This window comes from Triturus cristatus, chromosome 12 (assembly GCF_964204655.1).
Source record: "Triturus cristatus chromosome 12, aTriCri1.1, whole genome shotgun sequence".
NCBI lineage: Eukaryota > Metazoa > Chordata > Amphibia > Caudata > Salamandridae > Triturus > Triturus cristatus.
Window position 1 is genome coordinate 402,236,973 of NC_140595.1, and position 26,771 is coordinate 402,263,743.

At 45.1% G+C, this 26,771-nt stretch overlaps 1 protein-coding gene across 1 annotated transcript in view; it reads left to right on the top strand.

Annotated features, from left to right (window-relative positions):
• Positions 1-813: 813 nt before the first annotated feature.
• The window catches only part of POP4 (POP4 ribonuclease P/MRP subunit), a 101,886-nt gene continuing 75,928 nt past the window's right edge, over positions 814-26,771 (top strand). The window contains exons 1-3 of the mRNA XM_085638926.1: positions 814-963; positions 13,340-13,421; positions 21,842-21,894. Of these exons, the coding sequence (XP_085495052.1) occupies positions 13,391-13,421; positions 21,842-21,894 (84 nt within the window). The 5' untranslated portion in view covers positions 814-963; positions 13,340-13,390. The remainder of the gene's footprint in view (positions 964-13,339; positions 13,422-21,841; positions 21,895-26,771) is intronic.

The window sequence follows — 26,771 nt, forward strand, 5'->3', positions numbered from 1 at the left end:
TTATTGACGCCATTGTCTTATTGGAGGAACATTCAAGATTGTGAACTGTTTAAGCTACAGCAGATGTGATGATCGAGCCACTTGTTTCTCTGCTTTAATTATTTCAAGTGTGGGGTAGATATTGCGCTTCGTTTTGCCGGCCGTTTGGTGTTTTTTTTCTCTGAATGTTTGCCAAGATTGTTACACACGGCCTATTGAACTGGGGGCACTGAAGCTGCCTTTGGGTTGCATAATAATGATATGGCGGAAAAAGAACTGATGATGAATAATTAAATATGTAAATGGATACTGACCCCGCTTGAAAAAATACAGGAATTCTAACTGCAGACTCCATGTAAAACAAGGCTGCTTCCGTCAGAAAAAAAAACAAGCAGGAAGGGGGTGGCAAATGGTGTGCGCGGCCGCTTTGATGTCCTCAGTGGCCGCGCGGCTCACTGAGGACATCAAAGCGGTCAGGCAGTGCTTTTCAGGCTGCCAAATGGTGCGCGCGCCCGGCGCACATGCACTGTATTTGGAGGCCTGAAAAGCACTAGTTTGCACTTCCAGATCCCCCTTTTACAAAAGCTCTCGCGAGAGCAGCGCTAAAGCGCTGTCTCAGGCGAGACCTAAAAACTGCACTCTCTAGCACTTCCTGAAACTGAAAGAGGCGTTTCCTGAAACTGAAAGAGGCGTCAGTGCTAGCCAGCTGTTCCATTCTCTCGAGCAGCAGAACAGACTTTCGGAACTAGCCAATCAGAGGCTTCCCAACCTAAAGCTTGCCCGAGCTGCGTCCAATGTGAGCAGAGAAAGCGTTGGCTAATCAGAGACCGCGCTGCCCCGCGAGATCAAAAGTGAAAGCAAAAACCGAGGAACACCGAGTGCACGTGCCAGTATCCTACATAAATTAGATGCTGCATCGCAATCTGCAGTTTGTAGGTGGTTTATCCGGCTCCTCTCCTGCCAGTGACTAAAGAACGTACGCCGGTGAGTATACCTTCATTAGAACGCTAAAAGTTTGATAACATTCTGTAGAGCAAACCGGTGTGCGTGCAAGTACGTTATCAGCATGGGCCTCCTGTTCCTTATAGTCTCCGCCTACGAAAGACCTCCTGCGTAAAAGCACACTGACTCCGCCCTGCCACGAAAAAGCATCAATGTAAGCAGCTCAGGATTGGCTGTTAGCTTGATGCTTCAACTGCTCGTTTTCAGGCCAGATATGTGGACATAAAGTGCGTGGTATTCACCTAGTTCTCTTGGGTCAATTCATCTAGTTCTCTGGGGTTTTACCTCTATGCGATTTTCCTCCCGGTTGCTGTGTTTACTATGTATAGTAATAGTTGATTGGCTGTAGCTCCTAGAGGCCCACCATCCCGAATTCAGGAAAATGGCATTCCAGGTGACAGGTTGGGTGAGCAAGGAGTGGCAGCAGAAAAAGTTTGTCTTGGCGAAGGGCTCGAATAAAGGATTTCACTTGTGAAGAACTTCCAGCTTCCATACAATCAGGGCTTTAAGTGGGATGAAAAAACTGGGGGTATCTCAAAGGGCGTGTCTTAAAACACATAAGCTAAAAATCTGTGCTTAGCATAGTGTGCCGCCGGACCTGTATTTTGCTGTTTCTGTCATTGCATCCAGATATATGACACAACAAGACTATTGGCTTTGTCAATGGTTGTTAGTTGCGTAAGATAAATAAGTAGCAACTATGGCTTGTATATAATATTGAAAAAGCTTTCACTTAAAGCCCTGGTGACACCACGACAATGTTGCTGCTTCTGAGTTTCAAAAAGAGAAGTGGCAATTTGCAGTGTGCGCTATTCAATAGGGCCCCCTCACTCGCAACAACGATCGGAGTCTTGTGTTTAAAAAAGCAGAGACATGGGAGATGTAATAAGCAAGGATTTCCCTTCCCCCTACAATGCTCACCTCGCATGACGTCATGCTGTAACTTCTCCACTAGTGAGAAGTGAGCAGCGCACATCGATGTCACTGCAGTCCGGAAAACCATTGGACCGCCTGTGCCAGGGCACAAAACAGAGCCCGATAGAGACCCGTTTCGAGGTCCCCTTTAAAAAACGGCCGGTGCTCAGACCCAGTGAGACCCGGCCCACTTAAAGCCCTGCATGCAATAAAATATTTTAGAAGAGGAAAGGGGTCCATTAAAAAAAAAAAAAGAATGGGGAGAATGTATTTCCCCGATTGACGTATATTCAATATCAGGCAGGAGACAATCAAAATTGGGCCTTTTTTGGCGTAAAGAACACAGGATCCCATTACAGTTAATTAAATGCCGAACAAGCATTTAACGCTTTATTTTTTGGAGCTAAGCTTTTAAGCTTGTTAATATGCGCGCCCTCTCTCTCTTTCTCTCTCTCTCTCTCTCTCTCTCTCGCTATATATATATATATATATATACACACACACATAGTCTTGAAAGACATATTCTCTTAACTGTATGTTCAGTATCAAGAATGAAATCGTCAGTGGTTGCAATTTCTTAGTTCGGAAAGAATTGTCCAAGTAAAAAAAAAGTGTGTGTGGTTTAGGTCCTGACTAGGCACACACTTGTGAGATTTTGTTGTTGCTTACAGTGAGCCTTGAGCCTGCACTTCACGCACCATTGGTTGTGTTTGGCACTCTTATGTGCAAGCTTCTGATACATTAGCTTATACGGTCTTTCCTTCCTCTTCTTGTGTTTGTCCCTCCCCTGCAGCATGACCGAAGTACTTGTGTTCGTCCACTGCTCTCAGCTGCCTTTAGGATTAAGCATTTGACAAGAGTATATGTGTATTCTGGTCTTTCCCCTGAAAGTACAAAGCCCCGTGCATAATAGGCATATAAGGTTTTTTTAATATCTCAATCTTAATGTATAGTTACTAATTAACCCCCACCCTGGTCATATGTAGGGGTGGGCGGAATTTGCGTAATCGCGTTACGCAAATCTCCGCGAAACGGTAAAAAATCTCCGCGAACACGCAGAAATTCCGCGAACACGCGGAATTGCTTGTTCGCGATACTTTTTTCCTGTTCGCGATCGCTGTTTGCGTGCTCGGGGTGAAATATCTCGCGAACACGCATATTGAGAACGCGAACAAGCAAAAAACTTCGCGAAGATGCGGAACGCAGATTTTTGGGCAATTTCGCGTTCTCCGCGGAACGTGAAATAACCCAAATTCCGCGAACGGAACGGAATTTACCGCCCAGGCCTAGTCATATGGCCCTTTTGATAGTCGACAAAGAGAAATGAGGAGCAAACATCAACCCTTCTAATAAATCATTAACAAGCATTTGCAATGCATTAGGTCTCGCATTTACGCAAGTTTGAGCTATTGACATTGCAAATAACAATGCCTATTGGCATTGTCATTTACAATGCCAATAGCTTTAACTCGTGTAACTGTGATACCTATTGCATTGCAAATGCTTGTTTAATTTTTGTACTCCACTAAAATGTCGCCCTCTCAGAGCCAAAAAGAGAAGGGAGGCGAGATGGGGAGGGAGGGGCAGAAGAGAGACGAGGGCGCGGGAGAGGGGTGTAACGCGATTAGATTGTAACTACAGGGGAAGAAAGGTGGTACAGGGAGTGAAGAGAGACAAAGGGCGTGGGAGGGCGAGGCAATACGAGGGAGAGAGGAAAGTAAGGATAGAAGAAGGTGAAAAGGAGAGAGCAGCAGACAGATAATTAAACAGAAGGGAGAAGGGCGGGGAGACGAGAGGAAAAGGACGGAGAGGGGAAGCTGAGAAGTGAGAGGGGAGAATGAGAGATATGAAAAGAGTGACGGGAAGAAGTAGAAAGCAATGATGGAGTGAATTGAGGTGAGAAAGGGGGATGGGTGAATGGCAGGAAACGAAGGAGAGCGGGTGTGAGAAATGTCCTGGTTGTAAGAAGATGGGACGATAGTAGATAGTGCCTCACAGGCACCGGAACAGTCTAGGAGCTGGATTAGAGGTGGATGGTAAAGGCGAATCACTAGAGACATTTTAAAAGTGTTACATCACCAAATATATTAATTGTACTCCACTAAAATGTCGCCCTCTCAGAGCCAAAAAGAGAAGGAAGGCGAGATGGGGAGGGAGGGGCAGAAGAGAGACGAGGGCGCGGGAGAGGGGTGTAACGCGATTAGATTGTAACTACAGGGGAAGAAAGGTGGTACAGGGAGTGAAGAGAGACAAAGGGCGTGGGAGGGCGAGGCAATACGAGGGAGAGAGGAAAGTAAGGATAGAAGAAGGTGAAAAGGAGAGAGCAGCAGACAGATAATTAAACAGAAGGGAGAAGGGCGGGGAGACGAGAGGAAAAGGACGGAGAGGGGAAGCTCGAAAGTGAGAGGGGAGAATGAGAGATATGAAAAGAGTGACGGGAAGAAGTAGAAAGCAATGATGGAGTGAAATGAGGTGAGAAAGGGGGATGGGTGAATGGCAGGAAACGAAGGAGAGCGGGTGTGAGAAATGTCCTGGTTGTAAGAAGAAGGGACGATAGTAGATAGTGCCTCACAGGCACCGTAACAGTCTAGGAGCTGGATTAGAGGTGGATGGTAAAGGCGAATCACTAGAGACATTTTAAAACTGTTACATCACCAAATATATTAATGCACGATGGAAAGAAATGCTGAGCTGGTGGTAATGTCGATACTGCAAGATTCCAAATGAAATGGCGGAACTGAAACAGCAGAAGGATTATCGCTGACATCACGCCCAGGCTTGTAAGAGGCTGAAAATAAAACACCAATGAGAACGCTGTGTTGCAATTTAAACAAGACAAGCCCGCCGCTGAAAAAAAACATGAAGCTGACGAGGAGGGAGTGGGAGGGGCTTTCACTGAAAGTGACACGGCAGTGAAAGGAAAACAAACAAGCCCGGCGGAGCGTGGCGCGCGCGCTTGGCGGGGCGGGGGAGCGCATTCCAGGTGGGGGAGCGGACCCTTTGAAGTGCTCCCAAAAAGCGGAGTGCATGGCGGCACCAAGCGCGTGATTGTGCGCGTGCTAGCAATGCAATCCGCTTTTTGGGAGCACTTTGAAATGCCCTTTTACAATAGTCTCGCTTTGCGATCGCTTACGCGATAGCAAGGCGAGACCTAAAAACTTTAGTCAATAAAGAGAATTAATGTGAGTTAAAGGATTTTATTTTCCAAATCTTTTTAGTCTTTCATCTTTTTATTCATTAGACAATCTCTAGAAGTCTGCATTAAGAGTTAATATAATCTATCTATTGATGTTTGATTATAAAATAAAACAATATATGTGTTAGACTCACAGTTAATATAGTGATAATACAGCAAATCTGTTACGTAAAGGAAACTCCCTAAATAAACTGGAATAATGAGAGAAAAAAGTGTCAGTTTAGTTGCCCATAAAGAGTACTGAAGAGATAACTAGTGCACAAAGCCTTTGCATTATAAGCTGGAAAGTATTCTCAGCTCAAAGATATTCGCAGACAAATCAGCAACCAAAATAAGGCAGCTTTTGAAGAAAAGAAGGCATCAGAAACTCAGACTCAATTCTCCAGCTAGAAAGTGTGGTCAGTCCTGGTGAGTTCTGTGTTGTAAAAACCAAAGGAAATGATGGACGGAGTGTTGAACATCGCAAGCACTCACCCCCAGTCAACTGATCTGGGTTTAATCCATCACCGTTCTTTAGCCCACTCTGCCACCCCAGTTCAGACATGGCCATATGCAAATCAGTCTGACCCTGTGCCTCATGGGAACAGAGAGAGTAATTAAACGTGCTCTACTCAAAAATTTTCTCTGTGTATTAATTCCTTTAGACCATTTTGCTTTGTATGATATTACGTAACTTACCCAGGTTTATAAAGGGTCAATTGGGTATACCCCTGTTGTTTGCACTTTCATGGGAACAGTCCAGCCCGAACTGCCAAGCCATGTCTTCCCTGGACCGGAAACAAGCTTCCTACGACCGGTTTCTGGCATTTCAGCCGTCTTCAGCCAGGCTTGCTTGAATCCAGTGGCAAAGTGAGCAAGGGACTCACGTCTGAGCATACCCTGCCAACTTATGGCGAACAAAGCAAAAACCAAAGGAAATGATGGACGGAGTGTTGAACATTGCAAGCACTCACCCCCAGTTCTGTGTTGTGGCTGTATTTTATTTTGTTGCTGGAGTTGAAGACTGGGTCGAGTGTGTGCCAAGCTTTGTGCTTGGGTTTGGTGACCACTTGGGTGAGGCCTCTGTTTTCAGGTTCTCCAGGAGGCAGATGGAGTTGGCATTGTTGGGTTTGTCAATGTGGAAGTTGAGGTTGCAGAGTAGGACGTAGTGAAGAGAGTCGATTGCTAGGGGGCGATGAATGTTGCTCGGGGTCTGTAGGCGAGGTTACCTCTTATATTGGTCTTCACGTCAGTTTGTAGTAGGAAGTTGATGTGTTTCATGAGAGGCGTGGAGTTGTCGTTGGTGATGGTGCATCTGATGGTTTCCTTGAAGATGACGGCGGTGCTTCCATCATGTTTGATGGTGCTGTCTTGGTGTAGCATGTTATGTTATGTTATGTTAAATGGGACTTTTATAGCGCAACGGCTACTCCAAAGGAGTGTCCCGGCGCTTTTGTGCTCCAAACCAAAGAAAGAGCTGGAAAACATAATAGTAAAAAGAGCAGGGGCCTAAAGAGGGGGCAGATTATCCAGTGAACAGCCAGGTTTTTAAGTCTTTTCTGAAGGCAAGCAGGTTAGCGGTGTTTCGCAAGGACACCGGTAAGGAATTCCATAGCTGCGGAGCAAGAAAGCTAAAGGACCGGCCGCCTAGCCGAGCCCTTTTGATGCGTGGCACCCGAGCCAAAGCCAAAGCTTCTGACCTGAGGGATCGTACAGGTCGATAGAAGTCCAGCCTCCTCTGAAGATATTTGGCACCATTGCCATGCAAGGCCTTATGGGCGGGAGTCATGGCCTTGAAAAGTATCCTCTTCGGCACCGGAAGCCAGTGAAGGGATACGAGGAGATTGGAGGCACTGGTGCGGCAGTGCAGGCCAAAAATTGCACGAGCAGCAGCGTTCTGAGTAACCTGCAAACGCTGGAGGAGGTATTCAGGCAGACCCAGATATAGGACATTTGCATAGTCCAATCTGGACCCTATGAGTGCCTGAACAGTGATCCTCCGATGTTCCTCCGAGAGAAGGGGAAAGAACTTGCGCAACATTCTGAGTATCCCAAAGCATGTTCCCATAAGAGTGGAAACCTGGGATTTGAGCGAGAGCTCGTTGTCAATTTTAACCCCCAGGTTCTTAGCCCACTTAGAGGACTGAGTGGGAGGGAACATGTCAGCAGGCCACCATCCCTGCCAATCTGGTTCTGATGGGCATCCGAAGAATAGTATTTCGGATTTGTCCGAGTTGCATTTGAGGCTGTTGTGTGAAAACCAGCTAAAGACAGCCCCAAGGCACTCGCAGATCCTTTCTCCATCGAACTCTTCGCTCTTACGACAGGTGAATAGAAGCTGGGTGTCGTCAGCATAAGAGACGATCCGGGCCCCGTAGGACTCCGCCAGTGTCGCCAGAGGGGTCATAAGGATGTTAAATAGAGTGGGGCTCAGTACAGAGCCCTGAGGCACTCCGACTCCCAATGGCGGCATCTCGGCGGACCCGGGTGGGACCCAGACCGTCTGCCGGCGGTTGGCCAGAAAGGAACGAAACCAGTTGAGCACCGTCCCCCCTAGACCGATGTTATGAAGTCTAGTGAGGAGATCCTCGTGGGGGACGGTGTCAAACGCCGCCGACAGGTCTAACATGACTAACATCACCCTGCCTCCTGTGTCCAGCACCTCCTTCACGATCTCCGAGACTTCCAGGAGCGCCGTCTCGGTGCTTAAGTTGGAACGAAAGCCCGATTGGGATTCATGAAGTAACTCATTAGACTCCAGGAAGTTAGAAAGCACGCTGTGCACGTGTTTCTCCAGGATCTTGGTCAGTGCTGGAAGGAGCGAGATTGGCCTATAATTAGAAGCATCTTATAGCCTTCGGTAGTGGCGGTGGTGATGTCGGGGTTTGAGGAGGGGTTGATCCACCTTTCAGTGATGGAGGCAAAGTCCGTTGAGAGGGTGGTGATGGTGTCTGAGATTTCCGTGGCAATTTGCAGAGTGAGCGGGCAATGGAGCAGTTGTGGGGGTGTTCTTGGTCTTGTGGGCAGGAGTGGTACGGGATCTTTAGTAGGTTGTGTCGCAGGAGAAGTGGCAGTGTCGGCAGGTGAAGGGTCCTTTGGTGGATCGTGGGGAGAAGGAGACGCAGCTGAGTTTTTTTTGGTCCGGGATCCAGGTCCTGGAGTTCCTTGGCAGTGAACTGTCGAGCAGTGGGAGGGCCACGGGTCCTGGCGCTGGGTGTTGTCCAACTGGCGGTACGTCAGTGGCATTTGCATATGGCCGGGTCTAAACTGGGGTGTAATGGTGAGTGTTAGAACTGGGGGTCTCTAGTTGGCTGAGGGAGTGGCTGTAGTCCAAATAGGGACCCTTGCTTCTAGTCAGGGAAAGGAGGGGCACCCTCTTTGATAACCCCTGCTCACCCCCTGGTAGCTTGTCACGAGCAGCTAGGCTTATCTTAAAGGCAATTTGTAAAGTATTTGCAACCACACTCCCAGTGACACAGTGATACCACCACAATTGGACACCACACTGATGTATTTATTTATTTATTTGAAGGTTTTATATAGTGCAAACAAGACCCTTGCGGCTATCAGAGCGCTTTACATGTCAGATGTTGGACATAAGAATAGACATAGAAAAAACACAGTTATACGTGATTTAGATATACCATACTCAAATAGATATAGAACTAGCGATTAAAATGTGAAGCTCAATGAAACAGACTGGTAATTAAAATACAGTAATGAGTCAGTAAGGTTACGTGAGTTTAGCCATGAAAATCGCTTTCACTTCTTTTTTGAAGGAGGCAGTAGAAGGATTCAGTCTTGTTTCTGTGGGCAAGCATTCCATATCCTGGTAGCCATTACAGAGAATGATCAGTTGTAGGTTTTTTTTCTTGGCAAAATGTTGTGGTTTCAGTAGAAGAGTCTTGGCACTCCTGGAGGCTCTATTACCAGCAGAGAGCACCAATTTCTGAGCTAGGTAGTTCGGAGAGTTGGGATGCGTCATGCATGCGATTTTCAGATAAATTCTAGCTTCAAACGGTAGCCAGTTGAGGGCTCCAAGGTCTGGGGAGATGTGAGAGGTTCTCTTTGAGCCATTGATGAGTCTCGCAGCTGAGTTGATAGTGGCTTTTAGCGGGGCTGTCGACGACCTTGGAAGGCCGCATAAGGTTACAGCCCCATATTCCACTCTTGGCATTACTAGGGCTTGAACTGCTTGTTTGAAGTCGTAAGCTGGCAGGAAGGGTTTCAGTTTTCGCAGGGTCTTCATGTGGAAGTTCGCTCCTTTTGTGGAAGTGCTGATATGTTTCTGCATCTTTAGGTTACTGTCCAGAGTCAGACCTAGCGATTTTGCTGATTTAACAATGACAGGTTATCCTTTGAGAGCTGTTAGGTGCTTCATCCAGTCCATGATAGTGGATGCTTTGTTAGGGGGAGCGATTAAGAGGAACTCCGTTTTGAGGGAGTTTAGTTTCAGATGGTTTTTGGCCAGCCATGCTTGGGTTTTTTGTAGTGTTGCGTTGAGTGATTTGATGTCTTCAAGTGAGTGGATCTTGATGTAGATTTGGGTGTTGTCTACATACATATGGAAGTGAATATTGGAGAGACTGAGAAGTTCGGTGAGTGGTTCCATGAAAAGGTTGAAAAGAGTGAGTGAGAGGGAGGAACCTTGCGGAACTCCTAATGTGACAGGCATGGGATTGGACAAGGATTGATTGACCTTGAACCTTTGAGATCTCTTTTGGAGGAAAGAGGCGAACCAGTTAAATACAGCTCCGGATTATCCCATTCTGTGTTTCAGGAGCTCTAGCAAGTTGCCGTGTTTGACGGTGTCAAATGCTGATGACAGGTCGAGTAAGATTAGTAAACCGGCTTGAGTAAGATTAGTAAACAGGTATGAAAATAGAGGTATCTTTATCAAGAAGAAAAATACGGTAAGACCACACGATAAGAATCCAACATATGCGTATTCGTAATATTTCACTTTGCCGGTTATTAGGCCAACAAACACTTGTAGGTTCTTGCGGTATTAATGAGCAGTTCACGATGTTCAAATGCAGTCCTAATGCAATGTTATGCAGTTCGTAATGCCGTTCGTATCATCAGACTAATGCAGTTCATAATGCAAGAAAAATGCAATCCTCAATGCAAGTAATCAGGCAGTTCGTAATGCTAGAATAATGCAATCCTCAATGCACGTAATCAAACAGGTCGTAATGCAAGTATAATGCACTCTTTAACGATAATAATTAAGCATTCGTAATGCGAGAATAATTCAATACTCAATGCACATAATCAGGCAGTTCGTCATGCAGGAATAATGCAATCCTCAGTGCAAGTAGTACGGCAGTTCGCAATGCAAGTATAACGCTTGTGGCTTCCGACCGGAGTCCAAGCCTTACCTGGGGGATGCGCTGCCTCGCTCTCTCTCTCTCTCCCCGCTCGTCGGACGTCCTGCTGGGCGCTTCCGATGTGGATGCAGCTCCGATGCAGATGACGCTGTAGCCGGACAGGTTACGGCACTGCCTTATCTGTTGCTGACGATCTTGGGCAGATTCCTCTTGCGAACAGCGATCACGATCACTTCACAACTTCCGTAGCTTTATGAAATCCTTCAGCTTGTTGCGACTCGGGCTGGCGTCGGCGATCTTGATCCGCAGCCTTTGTTTCGATGACGGTTCGGGCCACAACAGCTACACAGCGGCGTGGACGATGAATCATCCAGCGGGGGTACTGCAGTCACGGGGCAATTTCCAACCAGAACCACGGACTCCCACAGCAGTCTCAGGCTGCACACGCACAAAGCGTCGCTGAGACTCGGTTAGGTTTTGGCTCACACAGTCCCAGGCAATGCTTACGAAGGACTCGGGCTGCATAAAGCACACGCACATAGCATCGCTGAGACTTGGATGGGCTTCGGGCCACCCAGTTCAGATGCAATGCTTACGAAGGTCTCAGGCTGCAAAAAGCACATGCACACAGCGCTGCTGAGACGCACTTGGAAACTTTGATGTTCCTGAGTTTCCACAACAGGGAGCCAGCTCTCCTCTGGCCCTTGGGGACAAGTTACTTCGGGACACAGCAAAGTCCTTTCAAGTAGAGGGACACAGCACACAGCAAAGTCCCTTAGCTTCTCCTTAGTTAAAGCAGCAAACTGCAGGCCAGCCCCAGAACACACAGCAAGGGTCAGTCATTTTCTTCAGTCTCTTCAGCTGTTTGTCCTTGGCAGAGGTTCCTCTTGACCACAAAGTAGTTGCAATCCTTTTCAGTCTTGATCAGTCCAACGTTCAGGGGTTTCAGCTCTCATAGTTATACCCCTAAATGTCTTTGAAGTCTTTGTGTTCAGGGGCCATTGACCCCTGTCTAAATCCGTTCTGGGAGTCTCCCTGCCAGTGGCACCTTCTTCCTTTGATAGTGGGGGTCTGGTTCCTCAATCACTCAGCAGGTGATGGAGCCATTGTTTTATGGCGGCGGCCCAGGCTTCTTTACCTCCAGGGGCTACTCCCCCCCCCCCCCCCTCCCACCCTACACTCCAGATGCAGGTCAGCTTGTTGTAAGTAGCATTTGTGTTACTAGCCCTGGCACACAAAGTGCACTTTACTAGGTACTTTACTAGTACAGCAAATATACCAATTATGGACAATCAATTACCATAACACTTTTTGACACTGATCAGCAGTGGCAAAGTGCCCAAAGCATCTAAGTTGGCAACACCATGTCAGAAAAAAGGCCTGGGGGAAGGCAAAACGTTTAGGGAACTTTAGCCAAAAAGGGCCAAGCCCAACACTGAGCAAAATAATGATGGATTTAAACTATAACTTTTGACTGGGGGTGAATGTTTTGATTTGTTCTGCATTCTGTCCATCAATTGTGTGTCTTTTGCTTTTTTGCCCTAAGTGCGCCGGGTATGCCCAGACGTGGGTCCGGGCTCACTGTGCCGCTGGATTCAAGCTATCCTGGCTGATGAGGGATGAAATCCCGAAACCGGTCCTAGGATGCTTGTTTCTGGTCTAGGGAGGACCTGGCTTGGCAGTTCAGGCTAGACTGTTCCCTTGAGGCACAGGATCAAGACTAAATTGCATATGGCCAGGTCTAAACTGGGGTTGTATGGTGAGCAAAAGAATGATGGATTTATTCTAGATCTTTTGACTGGGGGTGAATGTTTTGATTTGTTCTGCATTCCGTCCATCAATTGTGTGTCTTTTGCTGCCTCCATTAGTGGACCTGGGTGCCGGGCAAGTACCTGGGAGGGGCAGTGCGGAGACCGGGACAGCAAAGCAGAGCAGGGTCGGGGCAGGGCAGCTGTCAGCTTGCCCCAGACCCTCCCTCTCACCCTGTATTCTTCATCTTTTTGGCCAAGCTTGTCACTTGCTCTGTTGTCCATCTGTTTGTCCCAGCCACTACCTACACCCACCATTGTTCATGTGATTGCCTGCAGCCCCCGTGGCCACCATCTGAGTGTAGTCAGTTTGCTTGCCTCCAGCTGCTTGCAAAGAACCTCCATTGTCTGTCTGCTTGCCCCTACCCTTCCTTGGTATTGCACCGCAATCCCTCATCTGTGTTGACTCCTGCCCAACCTCTCCCTGACATTTTGTCTCTGGAGCAATAAAAAAATAGAGAGCTATGATTCAACTAGCACTGTAGGTGTCATTGTGCTTTTTTCAGACAGGATACTATCTGCCCTATCAGGGTTGTTAGGAAGACTGGGTGCTTGACTAAAGAGAAGGTCACAAAAGTGGGCAGCATCCAATTTATACCTAGGGCGTTTTTGAACTGGTTTCTGTGGTACATCCTGAGAAGGACCTAATACCTGTAGTGTCATGGACATCAGATAATGGTCGTACCAGCTCATAGGGAGCGGTGGGCTAACTGCAAGGGCAGATAGATTAGAGAAAATGGGGTCCAACAGATGGCCTGCCAAGTGTGTACTATTCGGGGCGCATTGCGTATGTTGTAGGGCAGCAAGGTCCACTAAAAAGTTGCTAATCTCACTGCCTTGGCTCGCTTCTAAGTGCAGATTGAGGTCACCAATAATATTAAAATTGGCCCAACTGGTAGCTAATAGGCCAGACGCAGTGACTCACGTCTATTCCCATTGCACATACATGTGTTTGCTTTCCAAATCTTAACTCTTAAATCCAATGTGAATGGCAGAGTAGCTAAGAGGAAGAATATTTAAGTGGATATTAGCACAAATGTTTCTTAGCCTGAGATATATATATATATATATAGGAAATCTAAATGTGTGTAGTGTAAATATTACTAATGCATTTTCCTAATCCTAAATAGGGAATACAGTACTGGAGCCATTTTTAAACCTGTCTAACAAACTAAAGCACCATGCAGCAAGATGCCAAAAGTTCATCTTCTGGTAAGTCTCTCTGTGAGCTTCTGTTTCTCTTGCTTAGTCTCTTCTTTAAAGTGTCTTTCATATGCTCTAATTTTCTGTGGAAATGTTACAGTGGCATACAAAGCGGTGTGTATACCAAATGAGACTACTTAGCATACACTTGGACCCCTTTGCTTTGCTAGTTGATTTTCATGTCAAGGGGGTGCTATAGCCACACCACATTTGAAGGATATCCATGCAGGATAAATGTACATATAGTGAATTTCAATTATTTACATAAGACGGTTTATGCTGTAAATATAGCCTAGCTGGATGTACATGGTTTTTAAATAGCTCAAGGCTGTATCAAAACAAACCAGTGAATCCAATTTATGGAACAGTGGATGGTGGTCTTTGAACTGGGCTGTTGCCTTTTACAACAAACAAAACCCCCTGTGGAAAATGTTTGTGAAGCACCCAAAATGTTAAGTTGACCTCAAATATAAAACATTGTAAGTTAAATTAATTCTAGTTTGCATTTAAAAGATATCACATTAGGGTATGGCTAAGATGGCAGAGTATCAAGATACACTTCTTTGTTCCTCCTGCCTAGCCTGGGGAATCTGTTGACACAAATCCATGGCCATTTTTCATCATCGGGTGCTAAAGAGTGCAGAGTTGGGAGGGCTGAGGCAACTGCCTGAACAGTTTTTGGCTCTCGGCCGATGGCACACCGCCACCCGGGATGAAGACACTGCTTGTTGCGTCCTAGCTCAGAAGGGGCTCATTCGGGGTGTGATTGGTAGTTTGTGTGTCTACTCATCAGCAAGTGGGAGGAGAGGCAAGAGCGGCCGCATGGGGATCATGGGGACCCAGGTGGTGATGAGAAGGGCTTTGTGACGGTGGGGTGTGACCCCGTGAGTGGACCAATGAGGGACACCAATCTGTATTGAGGATTGTGACTTCTTTAATGTTCAGGCAGAGTACAGCATACAGGTGGAAAGAAGCCTCGCTCTTGTTCTTTTCTTTCTCCCGGAAGTCGTCGGTCTCTCCTTCCCCTGGAGTTCTTGGTCCGATAAGGGGGGGGCTCCGGCGGGCATGAAAGGAAGAGAGAGGCAATCTTTTAGGCTTACTGCTCTCTGGACGGTATTGGGAGTGTGTGGGAAAGGGAGTGAGGAGTCACCGGGGTCCACCACCAACGCTACGTTGGAAAAAACAGGGGAGATTGTGGGGGAACAGGTCTCGCCAAACAACCAAAAAGAATATCTCCGTGACCTCCCCACTAATAACTGATAAACTACCTCCCTCCCCGTGTGGAAACCAAACTCAGGATCCGGCCCCGTACCTTTCCCAGCCACGCTCCTCCGGGCGCGTGGCGGGGCGAGACGCCGTGTAGTTGGCCTCCTGGCCCTCCGACCCTCTCATCGCCGGCGCTTCCTTCTCCTCCGTTGCTGGTCTCCGATGCTCGTCCTCGGTCCGTTCCCTCGCTCGCTGTCTCCTTCCCTGATCGCTCTCCGGCTTCTTCTCCTCCGTGGGCTTTCGCGCCCTCCTCGTTGCTCTCTTCCTCCTTACGGGACCTCGTTGCCTCTGATTGGTGCTCTGCCGGTGACTTCAGAGGAGGAGTCCCGGCCTCTGAAGCGAGCCAGGCTGCATTAAAGGGGCCGCCTGCGTCCTGCAGATGGGGCCAAAGGTCTCCAATAACTAAACTGAACCAGTCAGCTAAATGAGAATGTGGGCATAATTGAGATAGAGATAATCAACACCTAAATGGTGTTATAGGGTAATAGCAGGGAGAGTTTGCCACCATATGAAAATAGATCAACTCATGTTTGAAAAGCCCATAGGTAAGAATAAGAAATGAATTTGGTGCACTTGCGCAGTGACCGGCAAGCAAGGAAATGCTGTAGGTTGAAAGTGAAAACTAGTATATGATGGTATTTATTCTGTTTTTCCTTTTTTCTTTATCCTGCAACTATATTCGGATGGCAAGCTTTTTAAATCCTCTTTGGTCTTGCTCCAACGAAAATTGATAACGTCGAATTGTCAGGCTACATCCCCTTTCAACGGTAAAACGAGCAACGCCAGACCGGTTTCAGCCTTTTTGGTCGGTGACACTGTTGAATGGACTGGAATGTGTTTCAGAGTAAATAGCAGTAGCTTAGAATAATTCAAACCTTCCACTGTCACTTTTTGTTTTCCTTGCTTTGTGAAGTTTGTCACAACCACGGAAAATCTTTTAACCACATACCCTGTCCAGAACCGAATCCAGCTTCTCACACTGCCCTATTAAAGTGGTGAACACAGTATTAAGCAATCCGCTCCAGACACCTCTGTGAACTGGCAGGCCAATATTAATTACCAAACAGACCAAGAGAGTCCAACTATGCCCCCAGTCGAGTGTGGAGGAATAGTCAACCTAAACACTGGAGGAAACAGTGGTAACAGGTACAGGAGTAGATTTAATTGCACCAGGATGGTCAGCCTAGTGTTTAAAATCTCTAAGTGCTCCCCTAAGCATGTCCATACAAGAGAAACCTGGCTTAACATCTACCAAGCCGTAAAGATATAGGCTGATCATTGGAATGACCATGTTTACTTTGGAAAAAGATACGTATTGCAGTGTAGATGCAATCGAAAGGGAATTAGAGGATCACCTGCATATTGTTTCCAGTTTCATAAATCGGCATGCCAAAGGCAGTGATTTAGGGTTGCCACCTTCGCTTCACTTTGCTTTTTCGGCCTCATTTCAACTGGAGTATTATTGCCCTTGTCACCCACGCAGCAGGAACAATTAAGTCATTCTTATTCTTCCTATCTCTGCACCTCTGGTCTGCTTATATATAGGGTGCTGTCTCCCACTCTGCACCGCAGTGCACTCATAACTGGGTGCTCTAAGCATGGACCGGGGCAGTGCCCCCTATTGTGAATATGAAGCTCAGAGTGCAGACCCGCAGCTGTTTGAAGGGGCCAGTCTGCCTTTCACTATAGTCGGCAATATGGGCTAGGTTTCGGGGGTGGGGGTAGAGCACCAGCTGCAGAAGGGTGTTGTCAGTCACTGCACCCATCTGGACAATGCCTTGGGTGGTACCTGGTGCTCCTGTGCCAGCTTCCAAGGGGCACCCTCCGAGGTAGATGAGGGTGCCTTGAAATATCATAGAAAGTTAGGTCTAGTGACTTAAATGATCTACTCTACCTAATTATAATGCTCTTGACCCATAAATAGGTTTCAAATTATGTGATCCTGGGCAAATGTTTTATCTCACTGAGTCACCGTTTTCTTCTTTACCATATATGACAGCAAATTCAAACGCATGAATGCAGCATGTGCTGTACAAAAAACACTTTTGTTTGACTTAATAAACTAAACTTTTGCTCGAGATATAATACAAATCTAGCCACATATAGGATACACATGACCGCTGACTTGCCTCTTAATTCATTAACAGCATTTTCATCAGGACTGGGGCAGGAGTGTTTAAAAACGTAACACTTTTAATAAATATATACCTAAAGCATGAAGTGGTAGCACACTCCTTTGTAATCAGCAGATTTGCCATTGAAATGACCACAAAATTTCCCACTGGTATGCGGTTTTACTTACTTATAAAACTATGTAGTATACAAACAATGTTTAGAGATCGAGTGGTTAGAAATATTTGTCATTTGTACATCACCAAGTAAAGTCTTCTGATTTGCATCACACTCCTGAATTACAAAAAAAATGTGGTTTCGTAATTCCTAATATATTTAGAAATATTTGTACTATTCATTTACAAACTGTTTAAATGTTGTGTGTTAGGAAAAAAAACAGAAATCTTACAGCCTTTTGATTCACAATGATTGTCCAATCACTTCTAACTGTAGTAAGAGAAAGAAAAGTCAACACCATTTTCCGGGATAAGATAAGCAGCAATTTGTAAAAAGACCAACTGACATTTGACCTCTGTCCTTGATCAGATAGCAAATGTATCAAGATAAAAACAAGATTTAAACATGTTTTCATTGCTCATTCAGGTTCTGAATGAATAGAGCACCTGTTCCTTTCCAGTTTAAGTTCACTGGCTAGAACAGGCAATTCGGTGCTATAAATAGCTCAACCTCATAAAATCTGACTCGCCATAGCGAGCTGGCGAGTAGAGTTTTTGAGGCCTGATGAAGCAGGCACTAAGGATTCCCTCATTTGTATGATGCCCTTCCCTTTGCAAAGGAGACACACTCCCTTAAGATCACGTCAGGGCACATTTAGCTCTGACGCAATCTATAGTAGGACAGGGGGCGCACAAGTGTCTGTAGAGAAACACAAAGCAGGTACATTGGCCGTTTGTGCCCTGTGACACTTTGTATAATAAGTAGGGGTGGGTGGTAAACTCCTCTCTGCTGGCAGAGTTTTGCTACTCCGCGCTCCACTTTGAGCATGAAGTTCTTCAAAAAGTCAGCACTCCACTTCGTGGCGGAGTTTACCAGCGCCTACCACTTGAAGCCTTTATCTGTAGTGCTGTTCTCGTCCAACTTTTGTGTTCTTGTCCTTCTTTTGTGTTCATAAAGGCATTCTGCCTACTACTTCCTGTATGCCTTCAGCTGGAGTGGCTACGGACTGCAATGTCCACAACTGTTAGAAGAGCAGTTGTGAGAGCTGTAACTGTACCAGGTTGGATGTTTAAAGCATGTGTGCACATACTATTGTGCATGACCAGTGAAGTGCTGGCTGCAAGTGCCAGAACCTTTTGGCAATGGAAAGATAGGGGTTCTTTTTCTTTCCCCCCAGAGTTCTATAGAGCGCGAGCTTGACCTGAAAGTATCCGGTATCGGAGCGCTTTACATGAGCACAAGATACGTTACACAAGGACACATTCATGTTTTTTTTGTAGGTACAGGGAGATTAAGTGATTTCCCCAGAATTACAGGATGTTGGGCGGCAATGCCGAGACTCGAACCAGGTTCCTCAGATTTGATAACGACAGCTCTACCCCGTTCGGCCACATCCTCTCCTTTTAAGTGAATTTGTGTGCTCTGTTTAGAGCGACTAATGTGATCAGTATTGTGTGGGTAATTTGGGGCCCTAGAGGTGTTCAGACCCTGGTGACCCACTACGAACGGGCAGCGAGTGCCAGAATTGCAGCTGTGCTGTTTACGTGGACCAGGCCCGCGGAGATGCTGTGTGCACATGCTCTGGTTTGGAGGACAATATCATCATGTTGGAGGTGCAATTCATGGAGAACAGTGGGGGTGGCTCCTGAGCCGTGGGACAGTTCAAAGGACGGTGAGTGCCGAAGTCCTATATGAGGGGCATAGGGGAATGCCATAGTTCAAGGGATTGAGGCACCCTTTCGTATGCACGTTAATCAGCTGCACCCAGTCAAGACACATGAAGGGTGTGCATGTATGTTGCAGACGCTGACATGTCCATTGAGCCGAACCTTGAGGCAAGTGTGTATGTAAACACAGACCATTCGCATCCTCCGCAAGCATTAAACACATATACCGCATGGACATTGAAAAGACACATTGCGAAATCAAGTTTTTGACATCCTTGTGCGCCCTCGTCCTTGCAGCCGCCATTACTACGTTGCTGGTTGCGTGCGCTCATCTTCAGCTACTGACAGATTATGTCTCAGCACCGTGCTCATGCATATTCTGTCATTCTTTTGAGCATCTGTCCTGTGTGCGCGTTGGTATTAGGGCTGTGCTGTGCTCAGCAAGTGCGCTTACAAATATCTTGGTCAGTTCTTGAACTGATATCTCCGGTATACTTGGGAGTTCAAATTACTGTTAATTCAAATAGTTGTACAACTCTGTTTTCAGAACAATTTAGGCTTGTTTTTTCTTCTCCTCGTGAGACTAGGAGATATATTTCTCTCTCTGTATTTCAGAGGCATTTTTGTCCTCTCATGTGTATAGAACTTGACGATTTTATATCCCAATTCGAGATGAGGCACTATTTCTTCTTATTTCCTGGGATTTGTGAGCGCTCTGCCTGTTTCATAGATGTTTTGTGTCGTTTCGTTATCCGTGTCAGAAAAATGTTGGGTATTTTTTTTTATTTGCTTTGGGTGAGATTTGTTTTTAGATGTGAACTGAGCATGATTGTAGGTCCGTACGGCCCTCTAACTGAAGAAAGCTTTATCATGTCCCAAATGGAACTGGGGATCCCGTATTTCGGGGATTTGGCAAAAATTCAACCACTCCTTCTTTGGCGACGAACATGGATCTCTGAAAAGAACATATTAACTAAACAAATCATGACAGATTGTATGTTATTAGATCACTCAGTGCAAATTAGTTGGCTCCTCTATGTGCGAAATTTCTTAACTGACCAAGGGTTAGAGTCTTATTATACATCACCTGAGACAATCGGTGAGATTTCAAGGAAAGATCTGAAAGCTAGGGCACTGAGCCATTTAGAACATTTAAGGCTCATGAATGAAGCAACGAAAGCTTCTGCCCAACATGCAATTGCGGTTCAGACCACCCTGTTAATTCAGCCCTACCTGACATTTGACCTCAAAATTTTTGAGAGACTTCTTCTGACGAGATTCAGGTTAAATCTCTTCCACCGATTAGTCGCTTTTCCTGTAAGAATTAGTTGGGACCCAATTCTTTCGCCAACATTACGAGAAAATGTTTTTAACTGATGTGTTGCTTTTATTGTTTTCTTATTTTGTAAAACCGAAGAAAGAAAGTAAGTAAGTGTGTATGTAAACACAGACCATTTGCATCCTCCGCAAGCATTAAACACATATACCGCATGGACATTGAAAAGACACATTGCGAAATCAAGTTTTTGACATCCTTGTGGTCCCTCGTCCTTGCAGCCGCCATTACTACGTTGCTGGTTGCGTGCGCTCATCTTCAGCTACTGACAGATTATGTCTCAGCACCGCGCTCATGCATATTCTGTCATTCTTTTGAGAATCTGTCCTGCTGTGTGCGTTGGTATTAGGGCTGTGCTGTGCTCAGCAAGTGCGCTTACAAATATCTTGGTCAGTTCTTGAACTGATATCTCCGGTATACTTGGGAGTTCAAATTACTGTTAATTTAAGTAGTTGTACAACTCTGTTTTCAGAACAATTTAGGCTTGTTTTTTCTTCTCCTCGTGAGACTAGGAGATATATTACTCTCTCTGTATTTTAGAGGCATTTTTGTCCTCTCATGTGTATAGAACTTGACGATTTTATATCCCAATTCGAGACTATTTCTTCTTATTTCCTGGGATTTGTGAGCGCTCTGCCTGTTTCATAGATGTTTTGTGTCGTTTCGTTATCCGTGTCAGAAAAATGTTGGGTATTTTTTTTATTTGCTTTGGATGAGATTTCTTTTTAGATGTGAACTGAGCATGATTGTAGGTCCGTACGGCCCTCTAACTGAAGAAAGCTTTATTATGTCCCAAATGTAGTGTAGGTCCAATTGGGGCCCCGAATATTTGGGCGGAGCTTTCTCCTGATCTGGAAGCAAAATAGGCCCATGTGCGGCAGGCATTCTCTGAATGAGTACACTTATCACGACTGGAATACAACATACAATGAGGGCTTGCTCTTTTCTTAATAAACATTACTTTTACCTGAGCTAAATGCCACGTAGGTCCCTCTGGGTTAAGTTCTGTGTCCCACTTCAATAAACCTTTCTCCAAACTTAAATGCATGAAACATTTATAAAACACAGCTTCACCAAAAGGGACAGTGGAGACAAACGGAATGCTGATTATTATTATTTTTTTTAACATAGAGTGCTCTTACGTAATTTCTCCTTAATACATACATGGAACCTTACACACCCTCATTGGGGGTCCCAGGCCATTCCCTCGTTTGGTTTCCCAGCCTTTTTTCCTCATCCCTCACAGTATACATGACACTACAGCACCTTCTCTGTTCACAGGCAGCTTGCCATGGTCGTGCCATCACATATGCAGTGTGTTTCTCTAATGTTATGGCTACCAGGGTCTTGACTGCCTCAGCCGCTCACAAACTCTGCAGAATTTGGCGGACTTTTTCAGAAACTCCACCCATCCCTAAGGTCCCCTACTCTCTCGGGTTAAGGGGCACAAGCTTCAGATTTAGGCAAATGTATGTGGGGGTGGTCATTCTGATGGACATTGATTCGGCTCAACCACTGCAGCAGGGTCGGTATGCTTGTATAAAATGGAGAGGCCTTTTGGTGTGACGAGCAGAGTGCGACCAACCTTTGAAAGATGAAACTGTTGCCTGAAAGAAGGGAGGAGGTTGAAGGCATTTATGTATTTCCTTGTTAACCCTCAAGTTTAATGTATATCAAACCAAGCCATTTTTGTAATTGGTTTAGGTGCTAGCATTTAAACCTGAATTTGGCTGTTTTTTTTAAAAAAAATTGTTTTTCGGTACAACTCCGTTTAACTGTGACAATTACGAATGTGTTTTGATATGTTTTAACTGTGTTTTGCTACAACGAACATATAAATGAAATTGAGTGTGTATTTTCTTGTTTTTCAGCTCTAATTTACAGCTCCTTACCCGCACCCTTGGCCAAGAGTGTTGATATTAAGGTAATTGCAACTTACATTTAGTAGTTTTTAAGGTGTCATAAGTCTTGAAAAAAACTCAGTTATTTAAGTGGAAAGCAAATTACAATGCCATCTTGTTAACCACAGTTGTATGCGCAGCACAATATTACCTCCATAGCTTGAGGCATGTTTTAAAAATATCTCGATGTATAAATAAAGCAACCTCCTGTGGCGACCTCTTCTGTGCAGTCCGGAGTGCAAGAAGCAATACTTAACCTTCCCACTGCATTCCTTGAGAATGTTTCATTGCCGACACTGATGTTGTACAACATAAACGAAGAAACATCTTGCACCAGTGTTCTTGGGTTTGACTCCCCAGTCTTGAGATCATAACCGCAATGGGAAAAGGCTGAAATGTAAAACTTGTGCACTGTGCAACAAGGCACTTCTCTTGTCGGAGACTTCCTTCACGTTGGTCCTACCGTTAGACCGTTGCTTAAATATATTGACCAACCTATTTTTTTAAATATAGCCTTATAGCCCGCCGTAGCGGGCTATACCGGCTATTAAAGGCCCGCTGCAGCGTTAAAGGCCCGAGCCGAAGGCGAGGGACTTTAACAAAAGCAGCGGGACTTTAATAGCGGTATAGCCCTGCTACGAAGGGCTATAAGGCTATTAGAACATTCTGCCACTAGAGGGCAGAATATTCTAACAAATTAAACAAAGGCTTCTCGAAGCTCGAGGGGATTTAAATCCCCTCGAGCTTCGAGAGGCTTTTGTAAGACATTGGAATGTTGCTCTGCGGGCCTTTACCGGCCCATAGAAGCATGGAGCACTCCATTGTCTACAATGGAGTGCTCCACATTCCAATGTTGTAATACATTTTATTCAGAGATCCATGAATAAAAAGGTTACAGCAGAAGAGCAAAAGAGAAACGTGGCATATCTCTTCAAAGCATTCCTTTTCTATTTCCTTTATTTTGATTATTATTCTGTTTTTGTTTCCAATGTTATTGTTGTTAGTCAAGCACTTTATTCTATCATATTCACTGAGTTTTAACACCCAGAAGGAGCTGTGTTTGTCTGCTCAAGTAGTTTAGATTTGTGGAGGTTTGTCCAGGTTATTCATAGCCTCCCGTAGGTAGGGACTATTTCCATTATTTGTTTTTCAAAACAGTACATCTTTAACAATTTTGCATGCCTTTCTGGCGAATTTGGGTGATTTGAATCTTTCCATTGTTCTGTAGTTATTCTTCCTAAAAGTAATTGCACAATTCAACCCTTCATGCTGCACTCATCAACATCTTTTGTTATGGTTGGTTTAAGCTCCTTTAGGTCTTCTATTTATTTCCGTGTTCAGTCATCTGTAAACATGAGGCCATCTTGTGCATTTTATCTGCCTTCTTCTGCCCACGTCTTGGACAACTTATGCCTGATGGGCTCTTCTTGTGCCATGTTGAAATTTTAATGAGTTTACTGTAAAGGCCAAAGAGTGTTTGACTAGATATTTAATAAGAGAGAATTCATGACCTTTTATTGAAATAGATTTTGTTAATTAAAGTATTTGTAATGTCTAAGCCCACACATTTTGACAATTAATCGGACCATCTAAGATCCTGAGGTATGCTGGACAAATAGAAGATCTAAAAATCACAGATTATTACGCTAGTATCCTCTATTGGCTTTGTAATGACTCAAAATAGTAATGCCAGTGATGCTGTTTTTTGTTTGGATGTAATAATCCCATGCTGCAGATACTGAAAAATTGTAGCTTTGGTCCCCATATTCCTCCTACAATTTTTTAAACTTATTGACTCCATGGAAATCAAACAGCTGATGCCAACAATGTAATGCAGGGCTTGCCATGTGGCATTGCCATTAGATGAAAGCAGGAGGGCAGGACTTCGTGAGATCGGCTGAGGCCCATACTGTTAAGGGATCTTCAAGTATGTGACTATTGCACCCTCTTCTAATCGGCTGTATCAAATCCTTTTATTAAATTTGTTTGGGGATGAAGTCTTGGCTCACAAATATCATTAAATCACACAGTTTAAGCAGCAGAGGTTTACACTGTATTCTACATGGAGAACGTGCCAAGTTAAAACAGAATTTAGTTTGAATGGGCAGACGAATCTTCACCCTTTTTTCTGCCGTCACATTCTTTGTGGAAGAGACACTTTATAGGTTGAACATTAGGCCTTGAACTTCTGTCTCATAGATTCTTTATTTCCACTCTTAATACTATACGTTTTTTCGGGAGTGATTTTGAACGATGTCTTGCTGAAAATGAATGAACCTCATGCTGGATTCAGCGTGCTGTGAGCGCATTGTGACGAAACCTTACAGACAGAGTATCCTTTATTTTATGCATGGCCTACAGTGGAAGCCTGTAGTGTGAATGCTGCATTCCCTATCCAGTTAATACACTGCAACTATGTCACAGCAGTAGGAAACAAAAGTTGTTTCCCACTGTTGTGACGTAAGAGGGAATTCCAGGTTGCACTCATGGGGCTCTTGGGACCCTGCCACTATGATGCGGGCTCTCTGCTCCGATGGAGAGTAGAGAGCACAGCTTCAGGCTGCATGGTGCGTGAAGGAGGGTAGGGACAGGTGGCAGGAGTCCAGGTATAATTTTCATATTTTTGGGTGGTAAAGTGGTGGATTGAAGAGGGAGTGGTATGGGTGGCGGAACACAAGTGTTTTCAGTTTAGGTGGGAGAAGAGTAATTGCAGATGTCAGTGGGTGACCAAAGGCCAGGTGTGTGTGTGTGTGTGTGTGTTTCTTTGGGTTTTTAATTATTTTTATTTACTGGGGAGAGGGTTGGAGCAAAGTGAAAATGTGTGCCCTTTATAAAGTAGAGGGAGAATTGCTATGTGCAGTACTGTATTAAGAAGAACTTCTTTTAGTGGCTAGGTAAAACAACCTTTATGCAATCTCACATGGAAATGAAAAGAAATATTGCTAGTCAGGAAAAAGAATAGATAAACTTGAATAACAAATAAGACATTCTCAGCGATACAACTCAAAACAGCCCAATAGAGATTTGATCCGTCAGGTGGATTGAGTGACCTTTGTGTTTGAAGAATCACTTCACTAATAATGTGGGGTTGTTTCTTGTTAGAAATGACAACATGTTAGGAAAAAGTAGAGGCAGAAAAGAACTGTGAGTGGAGCTTTTTTTCTTTACTGTGTGGCATGCACCAGAAGTATATTTAGTGCAGATGTATACTTTTTCGATAAATTCCTCACCTTTTCAATATCCTCTGACACCAGGCTGAATTGGGGAAACATTTTCACAGCAATATCTCCGCATGAGTGGAGGGTGCCATGTAGCTTCAGGCGGAGCTTTACATCGCCTCTGTAAATGCAACCTGTACCCCTCAAACAGTGCCACTCTGATAGTCCGTTGCTCGTTTTCCAGCCTATTGCAACATAGATATGGAGCTTCACTTTTTCTGTACTGAGAAATCTTTCAAAAGATGTTCACTCTTTCTTTATTTGAGATGTCTCCTTCCAAGATGTCAAGTTTTATGCACTGCATTAATTGTGGTAAGCACGTGTCCTTGTCAGACCTCCATGGCACCTGCATGTGTGAGCTCAAACACAGCCTATAATAACTGTTGCCTGATGTACTCTGAGGCCATTAAGGAACAGTCGGGCAAGATGTTTATGGCAAAGATCGGGGGCGAGGCACCGCCCCACACTCACTATCCTCCTCCAGGTAGCTGTCTTATTTTTTTGCTTTCTTGTGTAAGCTCCCCCTGGCATAAGAAATGCAGGAAGAAATAATTGAGAGGATCTGTTGTTCATCCAGGAAGATCTCCTGTTCTCAGGAAAGTTACAGGAGGTGGCAGCGCTGCTCTTCTGTGCCTGAATCTATTTTCTGTGAGACGGTTCTAGTTCTTGAAAAGCTGCATCTGAAATTTAGGGTCCACATTCTGACACCTCACGCGTTGAGTTATCTTTTTAGGGTTGCCCTGCTTCTTTTGAGTTTGCCCCTTTGGGCCTGCCTCCTTTCTGAAAAGGTTTTTTGTGGGACCTTTGCCATCCATGCTTCCGACAGCCTAAGCCCCCGTGCCAATAAATCTCCTTCAGAACCATAGGCTTGCTATTGTGCTGTGTCTCAGGAGCCTCTTGCAAATCCAAGGGCTCTGCTTGTTGATCTCACGATGGTGATACCTTTTGCAGCTCTAGCGGCACTGTTTTTATAGCCACCCTTTCAGTGGTCACAAAATTGCTGATCACAACTGAACAGATACTCTGCTAGGAGAAAAGTGGACCCCTCCATTAAAGGTGAGCCTCTGATTGAACATCTCCCTAGAGTGCAGAAAGGTTTTCTTTTGGAGAAGGTTTTCAGATTAAATTTTCATGGCCTGGAGATGACTTTTCTGGGGCTTGCTTACTTGAAGAACGACTATAAGACAGATGAGCGAATGCCCCCTGTTGTAAATTGGGTTACTGGTTGAGGGGTGGTGAAATCTTACTCAAGTAGAAACCACAATCTCCGTCGGCGTGATTTGGGACCTGGATACCTTCACGGGTGGTAAGTAGTGCTCTACAAATCTACTGATTGGTGAAATTCAAGGAAACCCAAAATTAACCTCTGCAACTCTGGTAGCTTGACACAAAGCAGTCAGGCATATCTTAGAGGCAATGTGTAACCTATTTATGCAGTACTTAAACAGCAATAAAGTGAAAACACAGCACAAGAAAAATCGCACTCCAATTTAGAAAAGTATAGTAAAACTGAGACCAAAATGACAAAAAACAAATCTATAGAACCCGAAATATGCTATTTCAAGTTTTTTTTAAGTAAAAATAGGGCCTAGAAGTACAAGGCACTTACAGTGGTTATCTGGTCCCTCCAGATCAATACAAAGTCAAAAGTTCAAGCCGATAGGGATGGAGCGCAGGCCGGA